This window comes from Pseudophryne corroboree, chromosome 4 (assembly GCF_028390025.1).
Source record: "Pseudophryne corroboree isolate aPseCor3 chromosome 4, aPseCor3.hap2, whole genome shotgun sequence".
Lineage (NCBI taxonomy): Eukaryota > Metazoa > Chordata > Amphibia > Anura > Myobatrachidae > Pseudophryne > Pseudophryne corroboree.
Genome location: NC_086447.1, coordinates 855,724,403 through 855,741,802, shown reverse-complemented (window position 1 = coordinate 855,741,802; position 17,400 = coordinate 855,724,403). Strand labels below are relative to the sequence as shown.

General features: G+C 39.6%; 1 protein-coding gene across 18 annotated transcripts in view; it reads right to left on the bottom strand.

The window, feature by feature from the left end:
• Positions 1-17,400, bottom strand: part of NRXN1 (neurexin 1) — a 1,686,961-nt gene that overhangs the window by 672,709 nt on the left and 996,852 nt on the right. For all 18 annotated transcript variants that reach the window (XM_063918664.1, XM_063918680.1, XM_063918665.1 and 15 more), the window contains one exon: positions 13,054-13,173. In XM_063918664.1, coding sequence (XP_063774734.1) covers positions 13,054-13,173 — 120 coding nt within the window. The remainder of the gene's footprint in view (positions 1-13,053; positions 13,174-17,400) is intronic.

Genomic DNA, 17,400 nt, shown 5'->3' with positions numbered 1-17,400 from the left:
TCTCACACTGAGGGGGTGATTCAGACCTGATCGTAGATGTGCTGAATTTAGCACATCTACGATCAGCTTCCCTGACATGCAGGAGGACGCCCAGCACAGGGCTAGTCTGCCCCGCATGTCAGGTTCTACCCCGTCGTACAAGTACAAAAGCATTGCACAGCGGTGATGCTTTTGTACTGTAGGAGTAGCTCCCAGCCAGCACAGCTCCTGCGTGCTGGCAGGGAGCTACTCGACTCTGCCCGGGTCGCAGCGGCCAATGGCCCGGGCACGCCTGCATTGCCTGGGCCGTGCCCCCTAAATGGCTGCCAAACTCCGCTGGCCCACCCAGCGACCTCCTCTGCCGGTCAATCAGGCAGCGGTGATCGCAGGGCTAAGACTGTCTGCCATGCGCTGGCGCACTGCAGCGCATGTGCACTTCAGACCTGATCGCTGCTGTGCGAACACGTACAGCAGCGACCAGGCCTGAATTAGCCCCCAAGCGTCTGTTTCAACTTTACTGCCTTAATCTCACTTTCTAGGTTTATTTATAAAAATGAGCAGACAGGTCACATTTGTTGTATCCCATCGCACACAATAACATTCTAGCTTTCATCAGGACAGAGTAGTTAGATAATAAAAGCAAATATTTTATTGGTTGCTATAGCAAAAATCATATTATTACAAACATCCAAATTGTGTTTATTCTCTAACAGTATATTGTAATACATACAGACTTTAATAAAGAGAAGGAATATAGGTCACAGCAAATAATTATATATATATATATATTCGTAGATTAAAACTATTTGGTTATTTACACAAAATATTTTTTGTCCTTTTTTCCTAATCATATGCAAACTGTGTCCTGGTATCAGCTTAGGACGTAAAAACACAGACAAAATGTCCCAGACCGTCAGCAACTAACAGATTTAATAAACTTCTTGTAAATTATTGCAATAGATTTCCAGTAACACAAAAATATACTTAAAAAGAAAAGAAAAAAACCTTTTTTCTTTATGACATTTTTCACGTTCACCAATACAAGATTAATTTAAATCTAAAAAAGTACAGTGCCTTTATTTTCTTAAGGAATAAAGCACTTTTCAAAAACATTTTACATTCAGGGAGTTATAAAAGCTGCAAGCCTTAGCATCAAGGTGGATTTACTGCTCAATTTTTTCCAACAATTGGAGCTGTGTTTTCTTTCTCAGTGGTTGGCAAATAATTGGATGTGGTGAATAAGCTCTCATCCTCCAAACGGACTCCTGTGGTTTAGTTTAGTTTCATGCAAAACGTGAAACAGATCAAAAAATATTTTTACAAGGAAAAAAATAATAATTCCACTGCCCCTACCTTACCCATACATTTCAAAAAACAATTAAAAACACATAGAATCTATTTTCAGATTAAAAGACAATATAACATAAATATTTATATGACATATTCAAAATTGTAGATTGCATATAAAATATTATTTATTACCTATTGATATTATATATATTGCAAATTACGGAAGAAGGAGGATATTTATCATACCTAAAGAGGACAAGTAAAGGTGTTGCAAATAGCAACCAAGAAGATTCTACCTATCATTGGTTGTACTTGATAAATGATAGCTGTTGTGTTTGTTGTTAAGCAACATGTTTGCTCTTTGGAAGATTTGCTAAATCTCTCCATAAATAAAAAAAGGGAATCGTGGAGGGTTATCCAGTTGCCCAGAAACCCCCCCTTCCCCACATACAACATACAGTATTAAGGGCAGAATGAAGTTGAAGCTCTGTATAAGACAGTTAAACCCTGGGATGTTACATACTTCAGTATATGATAATACATTAATAATAACCCCCTGTACAGAATGCTAGAGGATGACAAGATATTAGTGCTCCTTACATTGCATTAATCAGCCAATCAGCAATTGGATTTGACCTATCTAGAACAAAATAAACAATAAACATGGGTCCGAATGGTTCCCAAAAGCTTGGGGGGAAATTTTGCACCTAATGCGTTGTAAGTTAATGAGCCCTGTTGTCAATGGATTTCTCTAGTCTCCACGTGGAATGCTCAATCAATGTATTTGGCAGCAATTGATCTGGCCTTGGGAGATTATAAAGGGAGAGCAGAACATCTCAGGACAAAAAGATATTTTTGTGTTTGTCAGAGAATTGGAAAGATACAGAAACCCATTCATTATAAAAGAAATATCTATTATTATTTCAAATTAGACAAAAAAGAGTTATGGTACAGATATGTCCACTCACACCTACTGTATCCTTACATTGTGTTAAATAACCCCTGCTTAGTGCACCACGGACATTATAACTAAGCTGGGCCAAGCATCCTGCCACACAGTTTTGTACCGAATATGCGTCTTATTCATTGGTGCAAGTAGATTTTTTTCTTAGTGTTACTGATAGTAAAAATGAGCGTGCTTACATGACAATAGGCTACATGACAATAGGGGCATGGCCACATTATGACACACACCGTAATGCCCCTTACACATTGTGCCATACACCATAATGCACCTTACACATTATGCCAAACACTGTAATGCCCATTACACATTATGCCGCACACCGTAATGCTTATTACACATTATGACACATGACATAATGCCCATTACACATTATGCCAGACACCGTAACACCCATTACACTATATGCCACACGCAGTAATGCCCATTACACATTATGCCACACACCGTAATGCCTTACATATTATACCACACATCGTAATGTCTATAACAAATTATGCCACACAAAATTATGCCAGTGACACCATTTTATGTCCCACACACAAAAATTCCCCTTATAAATTATGCCCCACTGGTGGGATGGTGGTACTGAGTACCACCACTATATTTCTTAATGGTACTCCATACCACCCTACTTTCAGCACTGGTCTTATTTGCAACACTAGTGAGACAAACATGCAATGCATGAGTATCCTGGGCACTGGCATTGGCATTGAATACAGCTGTTGCATGCAACTCAGATGCTAACATGGGCAAAAGAGCAAAACACTGAAGACCAATATGAGTGATCCTAACCATGCATTGCGCCATACATCATTGCGCTTAATCTGCAACTTTATACTAATTGCATTGTGACAAAATACACGTAAGTGCCCAGGACACTCTAAGTGACTTAGTATGCAGCTAAAATGCAAATTAGATGCTACATTAAGGAATAAGTATGAAAGTCCTGGAATTATTACCCTGGTGTGCCATGCATCTCATGCCATGTAGTACAAAAAGGATGGGTGTTTGAGGACATCTCTGTATGGGGCAGCTAAGCATGGAGGAGTGATAAAGGAGAACGCAGCAGCCAATCAGTTGCTAAACCCAAGTTACTGTACAGGCTGTGTTTAAAAAATGACAGGAGCTGATTGGTTGCTGTGTTTTCACCTTCCCCTTTATCTCTTCTCCAGGCTTAATACATCTGCCCCTATGTATCAGTTCAGGAAACTGACTTAATGCAGACATCTTTCCAATGTTATTCCCCTATCTATCATCTGTGGAATATCAGTGATGGGAAAGTCAGATATAGAGGCTGAGAAGGAAGATGACTTCCAACACTGTCGGTACAGCAAAAGTACATGTCTGTTTTTAACACACTTGGGGCTCTATTCTTTGTGCTACATGGTCATTCCGTATTGATAGGCAGGGGCATTACTAGAACTTTGTGGGCCCCATAGCAAAATTTTGAAAGGTCCCCCTTTCTACAGAGAGGAGAGGTACAGGGGAACACACATAGAAGGGCAGAGTGGGGGGTACAGGGTGACACACACACAGGTTGAGTGGGGGTACAGAGTGTATCACACACCCAAGGGTAGAGGAAGTCTATATTACTAATTATTTTGCCCACCCCCCAAATATAGGCCTGCCTGAATATAGGGCAGGGGTCACCACACTGACCCTGGGTACCGTGTCACAGCAGCAACCTATGCCTGGTGCCAGGCAGCAGGAGCCCACATCTGGTCCTTTCTGAGGGCAATGGAGTCCTCTCTCACTGCATCTGCCCCCTCTTGAGGGTACTGGCTGCCAACTGCTATTTTTGTCCCCCACCTGCCATACTCACCACATGTTAATGAAGATGCAGAGAGACTCCTGGCCACTGCCAGCAGATTTCTCTCTAAGCAGCAGTACATTCCTCTTTATGCATTGTAGCAGCATGGCACTGGGAAGGTGGATGGCTATGAATCCCCGCTGGGCCCACCTGAGAAAGGAGAGATCAGTAGCAGCAAGTGGGTGGACAGAGCTAGGAACCAGTTGGGATGGCTCATCCTCATCCCTGCCAGTGTGGACTGCACTACAAGCCCATGCTTCCCTACAGACCGAGCTGCAGGTCGGGTGGTGTGAGAGATCAGCCCATGCAGTGTGCTCCTGAGACCCAACGCAGAGTTTTACTCTCTCCTCTCCTAAACCTTGGGGCAAGTACCCCCCTGTTGCCAGGCACATATGTATGGCCCCGGAGCAGGGCCCTTTCTACTGAGGGTCTTGCAGTGTGACTGGGTGCAGGGGATGTGGGCCCTATAGGCAGGGGATGCAGGCCATATAGGACCCCATAGTGGCTGCATCGCCTGCACCCATGGCAGTTACAACACTGTTGGTGGGCAAGACTACATCCCCACTCCCACCTACTGAGAGCCTTAGGCTTAGGAGCAATGGCAAAGGGAGATTCCCCTTTGCTAGCCTGGGCCCTTTGGCCACACCATGCCTAATACACAGGTAATCCCTTTCCCTTGTGCTCCATTGATAGCATTAGATCTGACTTGCTGCCCTGGGTTCATTTTAAACTTTTATTAGTTTTAGTAAATAACCTTAAGAGTCAATTAAACCAATTCAAAGTAGTTTCCTGTGGGGATATCAAACATTGGGGCAGATGTATTAACCTGTAGAAGGCATAAGGAAGTGATAAACCAGTGATATGTGCAAGATGATAAACGTACCAGCCAATCAGCTCCAATATGTAAATTAACAGTTAGTCGGTGATTGGCTGGTGCATTTATCACCTTGCACATATCACTGGTTTATCACTTCCTTATGCCTTCTCCAGGTTAATACATCTGCCCCATAATGTTCAGAAGACACTGTAAATACAAATAGTCTAAAATAATAGACATAGATATAATCATTTGTATCTTTAACTATATATTGTTACGGTACAATGTTCACCTGTTTCAACCTCTAATTATGAGGGATACACTGACTAAAGGGTTAACAAACGAACTTGACTATTTCAGTAATCAAGCTGAGGTTATTGTAACCACATAAAATATACAATCTGTTTCTAAATCTTAAAATGATGTAGTGCTATAAATGAAAGTTGTGTTATAATGATATTTGACAATATGCACTTCAGGCTAGCGTCAGGAAAAATGCCACTGTCAGACTCTGTTACAGTCATTAGGAATTTTACGTAGCAGGAAAAAGCAACAAATCAGTAGGACCTAATTTCTGATCCACTCATGTCTTGTACCAACGCCTGGAAAATAATACTGAATATGGCTTTAAGAAAAAATCCTTTATTGGTGAGAGGGATTGAGAATGTGATCTGATTACTCTCAAGGAACACAATATGTTTGCACAGACAGTTTAATTGTAAGATTTTATAAATATTGGTGAAGAGCAAAGAGTAATGCGGTACCTCATACTAAGCAGTGAAAAGAGTGGAGAAGTGAGCAAGTAGAGAAGCAACCAATCAACTGCTCTGTATCATTTTATAGTATGCAAATTTTAACTGTTACTCCAATGCTGATTGTTTGCTATGGGCAACTTCACTCGCTCACTTCTCCACTCTTTTCACTACTTAGTACATTTCTTCCATATTTACTAAAGTGCAGATTTGTAGAAGTAGAGTCCACAGCAATGAATCAGATATTAGCCATTATCTTCTAGAAGGTACCAGGTAAATGATTAGCAGAATCTGATTGGTTGCTATGGACAACATCTCCACTACTATAAACCCGCACTTTAGTAAATATACCCCTAAGGCTAGCATGCAAGTAACTAATGGAGAAATAAGGGAAATGATCAAAACAAATTCACAATTCATTTGCTCAGTTTTGGTCTGGAATTCCACAAGTGTAAACAATTGTGAGTCCCTGGAACTGACAAAAAAGGCAGTCAAGGTGGGGGGCGTGGTGGTTGTAGCTGTGGATAATGTGGATGGAGCTAAAGCAGGGGAGGGGCATCAATTGGTTCATAAACCAGTCAAAAAAGTGTCTAATAATAATAATAATTATTATTATTATTATTATTATTATTATTACTACTACTGCTACTACTACTACTACTACTACTACTACTACTACTACTACTACTACTACTACTGCTACTACAGTATAAACAAACTCACCATTATTTTCACTTATATTGGTGTTGCTGTTATGTCTGGTGTTCACCTGTGCTAAAGGCTGCAACCCTACACACAAAGCTGTCATCTTAAATCTTGCTGTAATTCTTTTGTTTTATTTGTTCAATGTACTAAATAAGACCGTATTTCTATTGAGATTTAAACTACATATTGAATGCATAACACACAGTAACAACAATATGACAATAAGATATCCGGGGACGATAAAATACAAAAAGCTTCATATGGTCTAAGACATACTGTATAATGTATGTTCAAAATATGCCCCTATAGTATTGTTACCTATTTGCTAGGTGACATTAACAGTATTCAGCTGTAAATACTGTATGACACTAGAGAAAGTGACGCGTTTCACCTTTTACATCTGGACCATGCTGTTGATGAAATACGATAAAGAAAAAATGATCTCGGCTGGTATAATACACAAAGAGAACACAAGTTATGTCTTGAATTCAGTGAAATAGTTTTCAGCACTGCTATTATACAAATTGAAAGCCCAAGGAAAACAGCTTTCATTCTGCAGCCTGCTGTTACTAATACTAAGGATACACAGGTTGCTGTTTTGCTGGTTGCCTTCAATTGCAAGAAAATAGCTTCCATACAACCTTGAATTAAGACAGAAAACATAACCCTTACTCAAAAAAAAAACAGCACCGGGATACAGTATATTGCACAAAGGAAGTTAATTTAAGTAAATAAGATAGTGAGTTTGCTGTATACTTCAGTTATTTGCTTTTATATGTGACTTAAATCCTTTTCTAAAAATTATACTGTATATCACAGTGTGCGATAACAAAAGAATGGACTGATAGCTAACATAACTTTTTTCAGTTCTCATACAGTATATACTAAAAAGCATTAAAATAAATCCTTACAATGTTATCTTCACAAAGACGAAACACATTGGATGAGAGACTGTCCTAAGATATAGTTGGGTTGAGTTAATTAGTAACTTTAGTCTGTAACCGTTCCTGATCCATATGTGTATGAAGCAATGTATATCGCCAATACTTAGTTGCTGACCTCTTCGTCTGGCATTTGATCATTCATGTCGGTACTGTAGCTCTAACAGCTAAGTCTCTATTAATATTCTTATTATAGATTGAAGTGTTCCACCAGGGATTGCTCACATCTGACCCTATGCTAATGTGGGAGCAGAAGAGACAAGGATTATGAACATCTAAGATACTGCTAATGTTTGAAAAACCAGACTGCTTGACCATGATATCTGTCCTTTTAAAAAGCTGGTGCTGATATTGTAATGCATGTATGCTGATGCAGGTTATGGCTCAGAAATATGAATTTCTGTACTGGCAGTAGCGGATCTTGCTACGGGCAAGCAGGATTTTTGCCCGGGGTGCCGCCTTCCGGAGGGCGCCGCTGCAAGTTCCGCTACTGGTGCCACCCGGTGCTGTGTAGATGCAGTGCTGTGCGGTGCACGATGAAGTCATCGCGCACCGCACTGCATTGTGGGAGCAGCACATAGACGCTAAAGGTCATAATTGACCTATAGTGTCTATGCGGTGCTATGGGAGAGACGTCATGATGTCTCTCCCATAGATTCGAGGAGCGGCGCTGGCGGCTGGAGATGGAGGGCAGCAGCGGTCGGGAAGCAGGAGTGGGGATTGTGAGTATTATTTTTTTTTGTAAGCGGTGCAACTAGGGGGCACAACTCTACAGGGGGAACAGTGCAGGGGACAATACAACTGGGAGCACAACTCTACAGGGGGCACGGTACTGGGGGTAATACTACTGTGAGCACAGCTACAGGTGGCACAGTACTGGGGGCACAACTACTGAGGGCACTGATACAGAGGGCATAACTGACCATGCCCCTTCTCCATGAAGCCATGCCCCTATTTTTTCACCCTGGGCGCCACAAGGTCTAGATTCGGCACTGTGTACTGATCTAGAATTCCATAGGTAAACCTTGTGCTGCATGTGATCCCTTAATCAACTGTTGTCCACTAGTGGTTCCAAAAATTATACTGTATATCACAGTGTGCGATAATAAAAGAATGGACTGATAGCTAACATTATTTTTTTCAGTTCTCATACAGTATATACTAAAACGCATTAAAATAAATCCTTACAATGTTAGCTTCACAAAGACAAAACACATTGGATGAGAGACTGTCCTAAGATTTAGTTGGGTTGAGTTAATTAGTAACTTTAGTCTGTAACCATTCCTGATCCATATGTTTATGAAGCAATGTATATCACCAATACTTAGTTGCTGACCTCTTCGTCTGGCATTTGATCATTCATGTCGGTACTGTAGCTCTAACAGCTAAGTCTCTATTAATATTCTTATTATAGATTGAAGTGTTCCACCAGGGATTTCTCACATCTGACCCTATGCTAATGCGGGAGCAGAAGAGACAAGGATTGTGAACATCTAAGATACTGCTAATCTTTGAAAAACCAGACTGCTTGACCATGATATCTGTCCTTTTAAAAAGCTGGTGCTGAAATTGTAATGCATGTATGCTGATGCAGGTTACGGCTAAGAAATATGAATTTCTGTACTGGCAGTAGCGGATCTTGCTACATGCAAGCAGGAGTTTTGCCCAGGGTGCCGCCTTCCGGAGGGCACCACTGCCATGGCAAGATCCGCTACTGGTGCCACCCGGTGCTGTGTAGATGTGGTGCTGTGCTGTGCACGATGAAGTTATCGCGCACCGCACTGCATTATTGGAGCGGCACATAGACGCTAGAGGTCATAATTGACCTATAGTGTCTATGCGGTGCTATGGGAGAGACGTCATGACATCTCGCCCATAGATCCGAGGAGCGGTGCCGGCGGCTGGAGACAGAGGGCAACAGCGGTCGGGAAGCAGGAGCGGAGATTGTGAGTATTAATTTTTTATTTTTTGTAATCGGCGTAACTAGGGGGCACAACTCTACAGGGGGCACAGTACTGGGGGCAATACTACTGGGAGCACAACTCTACAGGGGGCACAGTACTGGGGGCAATACTACTGTGGGCACAGCTGCAGGGTACACAGTACTGGGGGCACAACTACTGAGGACACAGATAGAGAGGGCATAACTGACCACACCTCTTCTCCTTGAAGCCATGCCCCTATTTTTTCACCTTGGGTGCCACAAGGTCTAGATTCGGCCCTGTGTATTGGTCAAGAGTTTCATAGGTAAACCTTGTGCTGCATGTGATCCCTAAATCAACTGTTGTCCACTGGTGGTTCAGACTTTGCAGGGGTTTCAGGAAGCCAAAAAAGGCAAATTTCTTAATTTAGGGCCTCTAGAAACAAACTATTTGCTCTTGTCCTGACCTCCAGCAAGGCTGCCATTAGGGTGTACTAGGGGGACACGTGAACCGGGTGCCAGATTAGAGATGGCACCAGGACAGGGCTGATCCGGACACATACACCACCAGCCAGCCTGATAGGAAGAGGAATGGCATGGGGTTTGTAGTTAATCTTTAACTGCTCTGAAAGATAAAAGACAAACTACAAATTCCATGAGGCATTGCACCCTTTTAATGGTGGCCAGAGAAGGAAAAGGAGTATCATGGGATTTGTAGTTAATCTTTTACTGCTCAGACTCTGAGCAGTTAAAGATAAACTCCAAATTCCATGAGGCATTGAAGCCTTTCAGTGGTCGACGGAGTAGGAAGAGGGGTGTCAGAGATTTGTAGTAAATAGTTTACTGCTCAGACTCTGAGCAGTAAAAGATAAACTACAATCCATGAGGCATTGCACCCATTCAAAGATGGCCACTGCTGGAGCTCCATGTCCAGGGAGTGGCGGCTGCTGCCGGGAACTGGGGCCACTCTGTTACCAGAGGACTGAGGCCAGTCTGCTGCTAAGGACTGGAGTTAGCTGTGCTCCTAGGTGAGTGACTGCTGATGGTGTACCGCTCTGTTCATTCTGATCCCAGGGGTCACTGTTTGTACTGGCCACACACTGGGGACACTATAAGGGCTACTACTGTGTGGTATAATGTGAATAAGGGGTACTTCTGTATGGTGTAACATTAATAAGGTGTACAGATGGAGCCGTACTACACATACAAAATATATTAACACATGCAAACCTACTTTGTTCTTTTAAATCAATCAATTCAAACATTTAATGTTGTAATGATAAGACCATTGTAAATCACTGTACTTCAAATGATTCTTGGAATCAAACTTTTACCTTATCAACCCACTGTTCAGAAAAATATTAAACAGAATTCTCTGAAATAATGTTTGAACTCTTCATCTAAGAGTTACTATGAGTACTTTAAAAAAAAGTCATCCCCATTCTTCATCATGACAGGAAACATTTATAATGTTATATATCGCCATGACAAAAGAACAATTTTATTTTTATTTTATTAATTCCAGGTTAACATTTCATAAATTGTGATATATTGTATTGTCATAGTGACCGGTCAAGTAGGTCACTGCTCCAACTCTTCATCATCCAAATGTGCTTGATTGCACAGAATATACAGTAAAGAATATTACTGACCCCATAACATTGTAAACAAGTTACTGAAACACTTGGAAAGAAAAGCGACTATTGTAAAAGGAAACAATACAACTTGAGTACATATCATATTTTGATAATAGCTGAACGGAAGATTTTTTACTGTGTCTTGTATGTACTGTATATCGAAATGTGTTATCAATTGTTAGAGAAATAGTAATATGGTTGTAAAAAGATTAAGCATATTATTTCTTTGGATCTGTTCCTGTTTGCTAGAACTGTCCTACAACCATACCAAACTATCCATAAAATGATGATTGTAGTTTGGTAGAGTCCAACCTACATAGGACCTAGTTGGGTAAAGATGTAGAGTAGTTGCCCATAGCAACGAATCAGATTCTACCTACAATTTATAGAATATACTAGGTTGATGGTAGCTGGTAGCTAACTAGTTGTTATTGCACCTTCTCCACTCAATGGGAGGCTTGCTACATGTCCCACTAGTTTTGGCATAAGGCATAAGGCAACGGTTTGTTATAGAGACCTCTCAGGGGACCCAGTACAACAAGGGGCCCAGACATCATTTAAAATTAGTAGTGCAAGTATGGCTTTGGACAAGAGTTACACTGGACTTAACTGGCATGAAGGGCATAGATTATATTGAACTAAGCAGATGTTATGTCCGTTTTCTGGCATATGATGGTTGCTGCATAGAATAATAAGTGTTCAAAAATCTATATTAGAGTTTTGATTCTTTCAATGGGTGATGAAGCATGTGAGAAGAAAGCTGGGTGCCAACCAGGGTCTATGGTCATTCTAAAATGCCTCTGCTACATGTACAGCCTCCTAAGGGTCCAGGCTTTGCTGCTTGATAACTTATCAGGAAAAAAGGTCTCACAGAAAATAAAGGATTTTGCATTTATAAAAGTGGAAGAGCTAACAGGAGCTTGTTACACCTCCTGGCGCCTATACCCACCCTGCTCTCAGAAAGGGAGAGATGTATAAAGTCTTAGAGAGAGATAAAATGAAGAAGTTGCCCAAATCAACCATTCAGCTTAGAACTGTCAATTATTGAGCACCTTCTTTGAAATGTCTGGTTGGTTAGTTTGGGCAACTTCTACACTTTTTCTCTCTCCAAGGATTGGTACATCTCCCCCATAGAGATTACATGAAAGACAGGGACTATTTCTGCAAACAGTCGAATACTTTGTGTTTCAATTTGCAGAATTAGTCATCCCTGAAGGCTATGATTATGCAAACGCAAAAACATAAACCATTTACCTGTGCACTATGTACTGTAACTGTGCATTAAAGTACATAATATATTCAATAAGCAACACTTCATAAACTACAGAATTTTTCATTCACATGGTACAATGCAATCATCAGATTATTTGTATTTGTATTAACAATAATAGATAGATAGATAGATAGATAGATATAGATAGACTTACCTTATCTGTGTGTCTTCTTCTGCAAGTACAGTAGGTCTTCACATAACAATAAAAGCTTGTTCAAACAACTAGAATGCATGCAGCATTTATACATTGCTATCATACACATTGTATCATTTTTGGCATTTTAGAATTATTGGGTTTTTAAATTCAATAGTCAGAGACCATATCCATTTATAGAGAGCAGTGTAAAATATCTAGAAAAAAGTCAGGTCACGTCTCTATAAAGTGAATATTTTCCTTCACCACCTTCTCTTTCAAATTTTAATGTGCCCCTGAGGAAAAGGAATATGGTTCTGGAAATATGGTTTTAAAATGAAGTTAGAATTTGAAAAGTGAAAAAAAAAATCTAGAGCACAGACAAGTGAGATATCATTTCATTTGAATATATTCTTAATAAGTCATCCATGTAACTAGTAAACCGATGAACAAGGCTTGCCAATTATTTCCTCCTGTAAAATTTATAGCGTTTAAATTAAAGTGTTAAATGTTAAAAACATATAAATAAAAGAGTAGACATATTACTTAGTCAACGCAATGGCTCAATTATTCAATAAAGCCTTGCATTATTTGCATATGCAAACAGCCTTAATTTTGCCATTTTTATTCTTTTTCAGGAGGAATTAATTCTTCATTTATTCAGAAAAATTCAGATATTTTTTGCCACTGCTTTTTATACAGTGCCAACATAAAGTTCCCCTATTAATTTACTACATAGTACAACTATAACTCAAAGATGTAGACAGTAGCTTCAAATTCTGCCTAAAGCAGTGATGCTCTTAAGAAAAGCAACACCAAAATACTCACGGTCATTGCACAGAGTTCCACTAAATGAGGTCATAGTGCAGTCACAGTTGAAGCCATCCCATTGTTGCAAGCAGACGCCCTGGTTAGCACAGGAATCCTCTTGACATGTCGTGCTTGGGCCTGTAAAGAACACACAACATTGGTCTTGCCCTTTGAATGTTAAAATGACTCTTCAACACATGTTCCCGTACAGTAGTTGCCAACATCTACATTTAGGAAAACATTTAAATATGACCATATCCATCAAAACCACTGTTTACTATAAGCCATCTGTTCTGTAATTGAATGTGTTAAAACTCCATCTATTGAGTGCTCCATCTTGAAGCTTTGAATTCAGAATTTGCTGTACAGAGCAACCCTGCAGAAGTTCAGTTTTCAAACAAAGCCCTCCCACAGAGAACACAGCTTAAAAAGAACAGTGATCTCAAGTTGAACTGGTCTATATGTGTTTTCCAATTTCTTATTGGTTTTGGCTGATGCAGGCTTTTAATTGTTTCTGTATATAATTATAAACCAATTAGTAGCGTTGTTTTTTTAAGTTAAATAGTAACATTTAAAATAGTTTGTTTAATGAACTTTAATTGGATAAATATGCAGTGTTGGATATGATAAAAATCAACATGCATGTTAAAAATAAAATAGTGGATTTTTGTTACATAAGGGATTAAAACTTTATAATGAAGAGGGAAAAAACAGCTTTATTGGATGTTGGCAAGTATTGATTTGCATGCTTTAACGATCCCATGTGTTTTTTTTTCTGTGTATTAAAATGCTGACATGCCCTACTGGGACAAAAAAAAGGGACAAACAATTCTACTCTACCTTTAAAGAATTATAACCGGAACATTGCAAAATAAACACATTAGAAGGGTATGATCAAAGCAATAAGGTAGTTACTATACACACATCAGCAAGACTGAAAGCCCTTATGCAAAATATATGCTAATTACTGAACGTCTGTATTCAGCTGTTTTCTAAAGGAAGAAAGGGGACAGTTTACAAAAGGGACACTCTGATGCACAAATGTACAGACATTTTAAGGATTCATCATGTGTGCATTGGGTTTCAGTCTTAGATTAGACACACAGTGCAGTCTACCTTGCAAGTCAGCTTTCATCAATGCAACTTTTGAAGGCAAAATAATAGCAAAACAGAAAAAAAAGCAAAATATATAAATGTTAGTAAGCAGTAAAATGGAAGCAGGCAGACATTAAATAAAAAAAAAGTAAAGCAACAAAACAAATATTCACAAAACTGCGTGCAACGTTTTAAATAAACAAATGCCACAGAATAACAGATGACAAGTAACAGCCGCAGAGCTCAAAGCAAAACAAGCTGAGAAAGTGGTAATTTATGAGTATTTTATTGCAAATATAAAGGTTAATTGAGCTGATGATATATAATGAAGGGAAATTAAAAGTTTTTTCTTGATTGGAAATGAGTGCATTAGCAAATGGAATGCATGGTTGCACACTGACTAGCCATTTGTCACGTCTAGATAGTGTGTGTTCTACGCTCCTTAACGCAGATTACCCCCCACTCCAATTTCCACTTACAGTGACTGGTTCAATTAAGACCATAACCCATATTAAGGTCACGAATGACCTTTTCAATCAATTATGGGAGAAACACATCCGTACTCCTGTTAAAATGAAGTTTCCACAAGGCATGGTTGTCATTTTATCTCCTAGTATTAATCTGAGATAGAAAAATAATTCTAAGACATCTGGGGACATACATGAGGCCAAGAAGTTTCTATTATTAAATAGACATTGTGTGGATCCCCATTACTGTGTGAGATGTGGGAAAACATTTTCCAGCCTAATTAGGGTTGTCTGGAATCCCCAGTAGGCTGCAGGATTAGGGAGACGGGTTTTATCAGCTAACATAAATATTTATTTCATGTAAACACAAACATAAATACAATGGATAGTGGTATGATGTGATATGTTGGCACGTCTAATTAACATATCTCCTATGGTGCAATATATCTTTGATTTGTTTTCGAAGGGCAACAAACAACATTATATATAATTACCAATATCCAGTGAAATGCAAATATATACTACAAAGTAGATTGCCTTTATTTTCCTGGAATTTGTGTGCTACAGTGTAGATGGGCAGCATAGTGGCACAATGGTTAGTTTGCTGTCTCACAGAACTGAGGTCATGAGTTTGGTTCCCACGAAGGCCATATCTGTGTAAAGTTTGTATGTTCTTCTCGTGGTTTTATGGGTATTCTCTGGGTGCTAAGATTTCCTCCCACATTGCAAGATCATGCAGATTAGTTACTTGGGGTCTAACCATTGAGGCAGATGCTGTGTGAATGACTAAATATTATCTGTGTATACAGGGGAGTTTGTTTTTGGACTTCTGTGCCAATCGGCATCTTATTTTGCTGCACTGAGGAGTATGTTTGCTCCATATGCTCCATATGCATAATAAGGTACTAATACCATGTAACCATCTACTGTAACCACAGACAGCCCTTATTAATTCTTAAATTATTTTTCAAGACTTGATGATGTGCCTTAAATTTTCTTTTTGTCACGTGAACAAACATTATTTATTTATTTTTTACAAATTGTGGGGCTATTTACAGATGACAAGCTTTGCACTATTTTGTTGTGTTGCATAGTCATTAAAACTGTAGCATGAAAGTAATAATCAGTAAAGTTACTTAGACATGGCAGATACATACACATTTACATATTCCAGGCACCATATAAGTGCACCCACGTGAAGGCTGGCCACATGTATGATGAAGCAAGGAGGAAATTGTGCAGCTCTTGTCATATAATCATTAAGCCAGACATTATCGTGAGGGTCATAGTGCGGACAGCTAGTTGCTTCATGCACATGGCTTCTGTGGTTGTTGGACTGCTACATTTGCAGTCCCATATCACCAAAATTCAAATGATATCTTTCGGAGCTTTGGATCAAACAGTAGTCCAATCATAATAGCCCAAAATAAGATTAGCTTTGAGAGCTTCAATGTGCCAAGTTGTGGACATTTTGAGAATTCCCTGATATTGGTGTTGTAAATAATTTATCAGTGTTATTGTAATATCCTAACTATGGATTATTTTATATTATTATCCTACACTGATGAACTCTAATCCATTATCACTCAAAAGTTGTGAAACGTGTATGACAGACTTGCGCAGACACGAATAAGGTTAAAGTGAACTGCTGTTTACAAAGCTCTCGTTAGCATGCCTGGAAACATGTATACAGGTTAGCATAATATTATGCATTGTGTTAACTGTGGCATAGGCAATGTACTTTTCTGGCATTCAATATCACATACCAAGGACAAGCCAGCCATCTTGTTGAATGCAGGGAATGCCCTGGGGGGTTCTGCTTTTCTGAAAGGTAGGAGTGCTGGTATACTGTACATCACATTAAATCTTAATTATAATCCATTTGAAATCGTAAATGTTTTTTCTGTATTACATACACATTTAAGTAAGTATGTATAGTGGGGGTGATTCAGATCTGATCGCTGGACTGCTAATTTTGCTGTCCTGTATTCAGATAGTCGCCACCTCCAGGGGGAGTGTAAATTCGCTGTGCAAGTGTGCAATGCTATGTGTACGCCGAGCTGCTAAAATCCACTTTGTGCAGTCTCTGCGCAGCCCAGGACTTACTACTACAGTGCGATCACAACAGGCTGATCGGGGCCGGAGGTGACGTCAGACACCCTCCCTGAAAACGATTGGGCACGCCTGTGTTTTTCCGGACACTCCCAATAAACGGTCAGTAACCACCCACAAATGGCTTCCTCTTGTCAATCCCCTTTGCAAACGCCCATGTGATCTGATTTTTTGCACTATCCCGTCGCTGACTGGCGATGCCCTTTGTTGCTGTCTGACGTGCGTGCACATTGCGGTGCATACTAATGCGCAGTTACAGTAGTACCTGATTGTCCGCTGTGCGAAAACAGATTTGCTCCCTTTAAACTAAATGGATTAAGTCAAATCATTCCCATTTTGATGATATTTTCTTAAAATTACTGGAATCTGACTTACCCTACTGTTATTGGTTATAGTAAATTGCTAGTCTCATACTAATTAGACTGGGGAGTAATTAACAGCTTATTTTCTGCTCAACCAAGACTAATGCAACTTATAAACACATGCACTACTAGGCATGTGCATAGAAGTATCCTCATAGAATAAAATTAATGGTGTGTACAGTAAACTAAATAATATGTTAATTTTAATTTAAAATTAAACAAACACAATGGCCAGGATGTAATGGTGGCCGAATACAGACTTTTTTTTAAAGAGGCAATCATGTACAACTGTAACCCATGCCTTGTACATGGTTGACCCTTTAAAAAAA